The sequence below is a fragment of the Danio aesculapii genome, chromosome 7 (assembly GCF_903798145.1).
Source record: "Danio aesculapii chromosome 7, fDanAes4.1, whole genome shotgun sequence".
NCBI classification, from domain to species: Eukaryota; Metazoa; Chordata; class Actinopteri; order Cypriniformes; family Danionidae; genus Danio; species Danio aesculapii.
The window spans coordinates 47631865-47641399 of NC_079441.1; the positions used below are offsets into that span (position 1 = coordinate 47631865).

At 35.4% G+C, this 9535-nt stretch overlaps 1 protein-coding gene across 1 annotated transcript in view; it reads left to right on the forward strand.

Annotated features, from left to right (window-relative positions):
• kcnq1.1 (potassium voltage-gated channel, KQT-like subfamily, member 1.1) overlaps positions 1-8451 on the forward strand; it is a 103559-nt gene extending 95108 nt beyond the window's left edge. Inside the window, exons 14-17 of the mRNA XM_056462915.1 lie at positions 693-787; positions 1587-1633; positions 1795-1856; positions 7850-8451. Of these exons, the coding sequence (XP_056318890.1) occupies positions 693-787; positions 1587-1633; positions 1795-1856; positions 7850-8047 (402 nt within the window). The 3' untranslated portion in view covers positions 8048-8451. The remainder of the gene's footprint in view (positions 1-692; positions 788-1586; positions 1634-1794; positions 1857-7849) is intronic.
• Positions 8452-9535: the final 1084 nt, after the last annotated feature.

The window sequence follows — 9535 nt, forward strand, 5'->3', positions numbered from 1 at the left end:
TAAACTTTTCATCTGTAGTGCATAATTATTGTATATCCAACATAGGCTCATTCTGAAAACATAGCCCTAAATAGATTTCTGGAGATCGGGAATTTTTGTAATCTCCATGTACGTTGATGGACTTGAGACAGAGAGTAGTTGACCACGACAACGGGGTTCCAGTCCGACGAAGAACGGTTTCAGAAAGTGGATTGAGTTTAGGGAAGTGGGTGGATGCTGGTCAATCAGTGCTTTTGAAACCACTATTGGTTGGGTTTAGGGAAGGAGGAGGGTGTGTCAGAAGGTCAGTCAGTCATTTAGTCTGTCAAACAGTCAACAGCAGCCTCTGGTGGATTTATGTGAGAACAGCAAGCGTGAATGGCACTCGCGAGAGAAATTTAAGATCTGAAAAAGAGTACACAGCGGCCTCTGGTGGATTTATGTGAGAATAGCAAACGTGAATGGCACTCGCGAGAGAAACTTGAGATCTGAAAAAGTGTACACAGTGGTCTCTGGTGGATTCGCAAAAACAAAAACTGCAAAAAACATACCTCCTGGGAGGTATTTGGTGCTCTCCAGAAACGTATAAAGAGGTTGGTTTTTAGAAAGAGCCTGGGTTGTATATATTAGTGCTTAGATCTAAATAAAAACTGCATAAATAGACAAAAAAGCAGTCATTGATGAACGCTAATGTCATATATCTGTTTTTGCAGCAAGCGCGTAAGCCATATGATGTACGGGATGTCATTGAGCAGTATTCACAGGGTCATCTCAACCTTATGGTGCGCATCAAGGAGCTGCAGAGAAGGTGGGATAAAGATCAACTTTATATCACTTAGAAAAGTTTATACTTAATGCAGCAGTACTTGGATGATATTTTATAGGCGTAAAGGGATAGTTCATACAAAAATAAAAACTATGTTATAATTACTTGCCTCATGTTGTTCCAATCCACTGAGACCTTAGTTCAACTTTGAAACAGAAATTTAAATAATTTAGATGAAATCTGAGAGCTCTCTCATGCTCCAAAGACATCGGTGGGTGTGAGACTTTCAAAGTCCAGAAAAGGAACCAAAATCTTTCTTAGAACTTTCTATGAATCTTCAACTGTAATCATAGAAAGATTCAAGAACACTTTTGTGCACCATGTATTATTTTAGTTATCTTCAGAACAAAGTATATTTTTACACTTGTTTCTAATTAATTTATTTATTTTGGCTCACAAAAGTTTATTTTAGCTTTACATGATCACATGGACTGTTTCACATTATTTTTGGTTCTGGACTTTGAACGTGTAACCGTTGCTGTCTATGGAGGATGAGAGAGCTCTCGGATTTCATCTAAAGTTTCTTAATTTGTGTTTCAAAGATGAATAAAAATTTTCAGGGGATTGGAATGACATGAGGTGGAGTAATTTGTAACAGAAATGTAATTTTTGGGTGAACTAACCCTTATAGCCTTATAACCCTTATATTGAATAGCAATATAAATGATCTTTGGGTTATTAAATGCAGAGAGTTAAGAAAACATCCATTCATGTCACTATTCCTCACATTTCATCTCATCATTTCTGTGCATATCACACAATGCACACTTGACCCTGACAGACTGGATCACTCTTTAGGGAAGCAGTCCCTTTTCCAGACAAGTTCAGGTAAAATTCATTACACTTTCAGCTCTTCTCACACCATGTTTTGCTACATTTTGACCCCTTCATTGTTCCTTATGTTGCGGTTTAGTGTTGTTTTTAAACCTTAGTACACATTGTGGAGGGGTTTATAATGTTTTTCTTGGCACCCTTCTTGTTTTCTGCAGAGCGCTTGAAAGACAAAGGCACAAACACTATTGGCTCCAGACTCAACAGAATGGATGAGAAGGTAAGCGCTTGAATATTTGTGCTAATAATGAGTGAGATTTAGCTAAACTTACTAAGAAGGACAATAAGCTTACAAAATCCAAAAATGCCTGCGTCTGTGTAAGCCACAATAATCTGAATAGTTGGAAAATTGCAAACAGGAGGTTAAAAAGATAACAAAGGTCCTGTTTACATCTGGAATTAAGATGCTTTTTTTTATCTGATAAACAAGTGGATGACGCTAAATACAGGTGTAAATGGGTTCTCAAATGTTTCAAGTTTGTCCACTCTTGACTGTTTATCTTGAGGTTGTCGTAAATGCACTTGACTGGAATGCTTTGAAGTTCATTGTCAACAAATGCATTGAAACAGCCACAAAAACTAGCATCTGTCTGCCTGCTAAACTAATACTTAAACATTGGACGGAATTTAAACTTTGTTGTTTAAAAATATACATTTTGAAGAGCGGGAAACCATTAAGGCATAATGTCAGACCTGATTACAACATATGGAGTCAATACAGGGCCTTATTTACTTGCAGCGTATAAAATAAAGATTTGCAAACAAAAACGAAATTATTGAGCATAGAAATGTAAAAACTAGTGCAAATTTAAAATAAAAATAAAAACATCGCAAAAGGAAAGTGTGTAGCACAATTGCCTCACAGCAAGAAGGTCGCTGATTCAAGCCTCGGCTGGGTCAGTTGGCATTTCTGTGTGGAGTTTGCGTGTTCTTCCCATGTTCGCATGTGTTCGCAAAATGAGCGTTGCAGTTGACTTGAGGGGTTTTGTAAAGGAAATGCTGGAAAAAATATTTTGCAGCTATATATATTTATGTTTTTTATTGCAGATATTTTCAGTGTTTTCTTCACTGCTTAATTTTTATTTGCAGTTCTTTATTTTTGTTTGCAAAATTCCTTTTTATTTCACAAAACTTAGTTTTATTTTCGTTATTTTTGCATTTCTTTGCTCAAATTAGTTTTTATTTGCCAATCTTTATTTTACGCTGCAAGTATGTAAGACCCTGTATTGATTCCGTAACACACACAAACACCAAGTATTCAGGTTAGAGTTTTTAAGAGTTATATGAACAACACGTCTCTCTGTATTGCTTTCTATTGTCTCATTTCATTCATTCATTCATTCCTTTTCCTTCGGCTTAGTCCCTTTATTAGTCTGGGGTCACCCCAGCAGAATGAACCGCCAACTTATCCAGCACGTTTTACGCAACGGATGCCCTTCCAGCTGCAACCCATCTCTGGGATACATCCATACACACTTATTCACTACGGACAATTTAGCCTACCCAATTCTCCTGTACCGCATGTCTTTGGACTGTGGGGGAAATAGGAGCACCCGGAGGAAACCCACGCGAACACGTCGAGAACATGCAAACTCCACACAGAAACACCAACTGACCCAGCCGAGGCTTGAACCAGCGACCTTCTTGCTTTGAGGCAACAGCACTACCTGCGTCACCGCGTCACAGTCTCATTTCATGATTTTATTATTGGATTGAAATTCTAAAAAAAGCACATTCAAACACTTGTCCACACTGTAAACAATTAATTTGTGTTGGGACAACATTTAGGAATAAAGTTAACATTACTTTTTACAGATTAAATTCTGGGTAATTTTTTTCCCCTGATTGCCACTTTTTCTTAATCTTTTAACTACGGTATATGCTACATGAAGCATCAAGCCTCAGGTCTCCTGCTACAACCTTTATAAAACGATTGCTGTTGCTTTTTTTTTTTTAGACTACAAAGTGGATTGAACATAAAAAAAGTTTTCTTAAATAAAATTAAACAATTGTGTTGTTTCAGCTCATTATCAATAAGTAGTTTTAACAAGCAGCAAGCGTAAATCAGGAAAGTGCTCAAACATGGACAAAAGAGACAGACTAAAACACCAGGTGGTGGTGTAAACGGGGTCAAAAAAGCACAAAGAACAAAAACAACCTCTTGACTGAGGGAAACGTTCAGTACTACATCTACTATTGGGATTCCTGTATCTGAAATATCTTATGTGACAATATTACTCTTTAGTTTTACCGAAACCAAACCTTACCAACAAGTTAATAATTGGTAGAACAAAAGCAAGTTCCAGGCCTTTAATCTAGTAGCAAATGTGCACAACTCAGTTGGATTAGCCATGAATTACAGATAAAGATCTGTAAGCTTCATTCATTAAGCCTTAACCTGGAGGCAGAAGGAGCCTCTCTCTTTCTCTGCCTTCAGTCAAACATCACTTTTGAAGACTTCTCAAACATTCTCCTTGGCTGATCTGTGCTGATAAGGGTGTTAAGACTCTGAAAAGAACAGCTCTCTCTCCGTGTGTGTGTGTGTGTGTGTGTGTGTGTGTGTGTGTGTGTGTGTGTAAAAGTGAGAGGTCTCTTGGCCTCCCAGACTGACAGGGATTCAGGAGCTCTACAAACACTCACTCTGCTCCTGTTCATTTGCCACTCCAGCCATAAATCCTTTTACAAACAGCTCTCATCCCTGACACGAACTCGAAACAGCGAACACACTTGTTCACATGATCGCTCCCTCTCTTTCTGCCACATACTCGCTCTCTCTTTCTCACTCTCTTTCTCTCAGAAGCATTTAAGTAGTAAATTGACTGATTTTAGAGAAAAAGGCAGGTTGACATGTTTTCGATTCTTTACTGAGACTGTTTAGGAAAGCATTTTAGAGGGAATTTTAATGTTTGCTTTTTAAATATCTGATATTTTCAACATCTTTCTTTTGTTCTGCTTTATAAAAGGGAAAGAGTCGAGGAAATCAGGATTGTTTTTGATCTTGTTGCATTTTTCATGTTAGGCATATTTGTTTGTCCGTACTAATTAATGACATGTTAAGTGGCCAGGTTTCCTGCTGGACGAGGCTTTGATTTTTTGTTTGCTTGAAAATTTGTCATTAGCTGTAGAGGCTGTGGACAGGATACCCTGCCCCTTACAGTGTCTTTCTTTTTCCCATAATTCTGTGGTAAACAGGAAGCAGACAGTGTCTGACATAAACAGGAACAAATAGCCTTAACATTTATGCAAACACCCATCTGAAAAAAGCTCATTGCTGCGTCACTAGTGCAGTCGTCTGCCTTTAATTCGACTGGAACATCTACCCTGTTTAAGGACATTTTATGTTGAGAGACATATATATTTTTAATTTAGTAAATTTTAAAATCTTTTTTTTTTTCGTATAAATTACTGTTTACAATTAGGGCTGGATGATAATTCGATATCGAAAATTATCACGATATATTTTTTCGATAAAGCGATAATGACAGTTCGATATGTGTTTGATAATATTTAAGCACTGAGCGAAACGCTGCGCAGGCATTTTGCAGCCTGCCTTTCCGGATGCCGCACGCAGTACAAGTGTACAGCTATACAGTGTTAGTTGCACTTGGAGGGGTAAGAAAAAAATAAGGTAAAAAATGTGACAGTCACAGACATTGTTGACAAGAAACGTCACTAAACATCAGTAGTCTGGAGCGACTTAGTCCCCCCCCCCCTTACTTTTCATAAACATTGCCCCACATTGAGCATACAGCATACAAATCAAAATATAGGGGCAACACGGTGGCAAACTCCACACAGAAATGTTCTGGGTTTATGTTCTCCCCGTGTTGGCGTGGGTTTCCTCAGGGTGCTCCGGTTTCCCCCACAGTCCAAAGACATGCGCTATAGGTGAATTGAATAAGCTAAAGTGTGTGAGTGTGAATGTGAGTGTGTATCGATGTTTCCCAGTGATAGGTTGCAGCTGGAAGGGCATGCGCTGTGTAAACCATATGTTGGATAAGTTGGCGGTTCATTCCACTGTGGCGATCGTTGATGAATAAAGGGACTAAGCCGAAGGAAAATTAATGAATGAATGAACAAATCAAAAAATTTTCATTAATGATTAATCAATGAAAAAATATTGCTTTAAATAAAAGCTGCCATTACTACAGTCTTTAGTCACATGATCCCATATAAATGATCACATATCATTCTAATATGCTGATATATGCTGCTCAAAAAAAATTTAATTAAATTAAAAGTATTATTATCAAACGGTTGTGATTTTTTTAATAATAAATAAATAAAAATCATACTGTCCCAAACTGGTGGCAGTTGTAAAAACAAGAATAAAATGAATGCATTTATAATGAACACAGTTAATGTGTGTGTTTGGTTTACTAGGGGAACATGACTGACTACATTTTATATTGTTTATCACAGACTTAGCCTGCAGATTTATTTAATATTATAGGTTTAAAGGTTTTAATAAACAATCATTGTGTGTGTGAGCATGTCTTTCTTTCACGCTTTCTTTCTGTCTCTCTTTCTCTCTCAGTGGTTAACCGTCTGGATGTTTGCATTTATGTCTATAAGGAGACTGACTGTATATATTTACGCATGCTGTTTGGTGGGCAGTGTTTGTGCATGTGTTTGTATGTGACTGCAGTGGCACTATCATTGTGTAAACTGTGGTCCGGCGTGGAGACGCTCGTCTGGTTATTTCTAATGGAGTGTAGACAGTCCTGGCTCCACACTTCACTTAACTTGAACCCAGGGGAGAGAACCTCACGACATTCGGCTCCCCAACTATATGATGAGGAATTACAAGTATTTCTTGGACAGTTTTCCTCCTTTCAAACATGAATCCATTTAAGAATTTAGCAACAATTTCTAATGGACTTAAACTTGTATTTCATCACCTTAGAATTATATGGTTCTATCTGACAATTTTGTCAAAATTGAGTTATTGACATTCTTATTAAATGACAACTTATTTACATTATGGGATGTTTTTTATAAGTTGTTAAAATAATACAATTATTACATTTTAAGACCTTTTATTTAAAAAAGAAAATGTTACACACATACTGTTTGCTATGGAATGCAAACACTTTGAAGCTCAATATCTCAAAATCATTCAGAACACAGATAGAACTTTATAATTCCAAGGTGACAATTTGCTTTTTAGGCACATAGTCATGTATTGCATATTAATTTTATTCAGTACTTTAAATAACACAAAGATTACACTAAACATTTTGTGGTAAACAGACATACTCAACATGTTTTTACACAAAAACTGGGTTTGTCCAGATCTGAGCCAAAATTGAGGGGAAAAAATACCCAGTTATTTTGTGTAAAAAAGAGTCAAGTCGTTTGTCGTTGATGTATGGTTTGTCAGAATATGACAACATTTGGTCAAGAATTTATTGAAAATCTGGAATTTGAGACGTCACAAAAATCTAAATACTAAGAAAACCAATTTAAAGTTGAATAAATTAAGTTCTTAGCAATGCACCATAATCAAGAGTTTATTTACGGAAGGAAATTTACCAAATGTCTTCATGGAAGTTGCTTGAATGAATTTTGTCTTTGATAAATTCCTGTGCAACATATTGGTTTTGTTGTCCAGGGTCACATATTTCAAAATAGTGTTCTAAAGATTTTTTGGAGTATTTCAGTCCAGATTGCACTGTAGTTTACACCCAGGTGACTTTTTTATTAGCATGATGTAATCTTTTCAATAAACTGCAAACATTTTGATCTTTGATCAAACTTTAATCCCATTTTTAATATGTTTGCTTTTTTCATATATATATATACAAATGACAAATTTTAAACAAACAAAAATCAAAGCCTCATACTGCAGGAAAACTGGCCAATCAGCGACCATATATATATATATATATATATATATATATATATATATATATATATATATATATATATATATATATATATATATATATATATATATATATATATGTGTGTGTATAAATGTATAAATGTAAATATATGTGTGTGTGTATGTGCAGTATATATAAATAGATTTATAGCCTTTGCTTGACTATTTATACAGATGGGACCTTTTATCGGTTGCTGGTAGTTTTACGTCTTGCATGGACACATTGTCTGTTGTTTATGACTTTATTTACTGAGGCGCTATGGAGACGTTATTTTAGACAGTGTTTTCAGAGATGTGCTGAGGCCACACACTCGTTTCCTCCACAGATCACACACATGGACAGGACCCTCAACAGCATTGCTGAGTCGCTCAACCTCATGCTGGCGAGGGAGCGACGGGGGGATCTGGCCAGGGGGAAGGAGCAGCGTAGCACCATGCGCCGACAGTCAGCCACGTTCAGCCTGTCAGTGCCGGACAGCAGCGAGCAACTGTCCACAACAACTGCTATTCACGAGGACAGCTGAGTCACCAAAGGAGCTCTTGCTCACAAAGTGCCTACTGGGGCCTTTTCGGCTTGATTTAGTAGAAGAAAAAAAAAGTTTGGCTCAGGTTCAGCATCAGATGACTTTTTAAATATATGACTAATTCTGTTCATCATTATATTTGGTCAGACTGCTAAATTCATTTTTAAATACATTTATAAATATTAGCATACTGAGTATGACTTAGATTTTTTTTATTTTGATTAAATATATGATTGTCTTTTGATTCTCTGGTGCTGTTTGCGTGGCAGTCAAAAAAGTTTTTTCAAATAAATAAATAAACTGTATTTTAGTTCAGTATTTATTTTTCCTTTTATATGTTGTACAAAAGTATGCATTACTTATAATCCATTTATCACATATAAAAGACTTTTTGTGCATAGATCTGAAAAACTGCTGTGAATTCTGAGTGATTTGGATGGCAAAATAAAATAAAAAAAACGTGGCAGATTATTTAAAAAGTTTACAAAAAAATGGAAATTACAAAAACTATTTATATAAAAAATTAAATCATATTTTCACTGTTTATGTAAATATATATTATTTTACTCTGAAGCTGAAAATCAAAGCCATGGCAATCAAAGTGACAATAAAAGCTATGAATCTAAAGTTTTAGATTAAATTTGATGTTGATGTCTCATAATGAAACGAAGAATAGTTTGGCCGTAGCACATTTTTGCTTGATGAATTACTTTTTGATTACTTATTAAAATTCATTTTAATAAGTAATTAAAAATTAATTACTTTTCCATTCATTTTCATTGACAACAAACATCACAACAAAACCATTTCTATGTTTATTTTGCCTCTGACAAAGTATGTAATCCTTAAAAAATATATTTATATTTACTTTTTTTTTTTTTTTTTAAATGACTAAACACAAAGAGCAACAGAGGGTTAAAATGAAATATTCCCAAAATGTGATTGGATGCTAACTGAGGATAAACCAAAGCGATAACCATTTTGGTTCCATGAAGAAAAGTTCTTAAAAGAACCATTTTATTGAGTCTAAAGAACATTTGAATAATCTAAAGAACTTTTTTCCATTATCATTTGTCCATTGGAATATTAAAGATCCATGTACTTAACCATAGATACTAAAGGACCTGTATTTTTAGGATTGAGATCTGCACATTGTGACATTCTTCTGGAGTGTTATGAACGGACAGATGTTTTTAAAATATTACAATTGACAGGAACAAAAGTCTGCTTTTTGCTTATGATCACTAAACCTTTTCAAAACAGATTTGTGAACTGTTTAACTTCAGCTTTTTCACTGAGCCCCGTCCAACCATTCTATGACAGGAAGCTTTTATTTTTATAAATTTTTATTGTCAAATAAACGCTGTATTCCACAAACAGCGCTACTAATTAAATTTCTCCTGTAAAATCCACCTCTATCCTAAATAAACATCTTGTTTCTTCTTTCTCAAGTTTGCAGCGTTTTGATTTCTGCCATGTTTCGGTGGA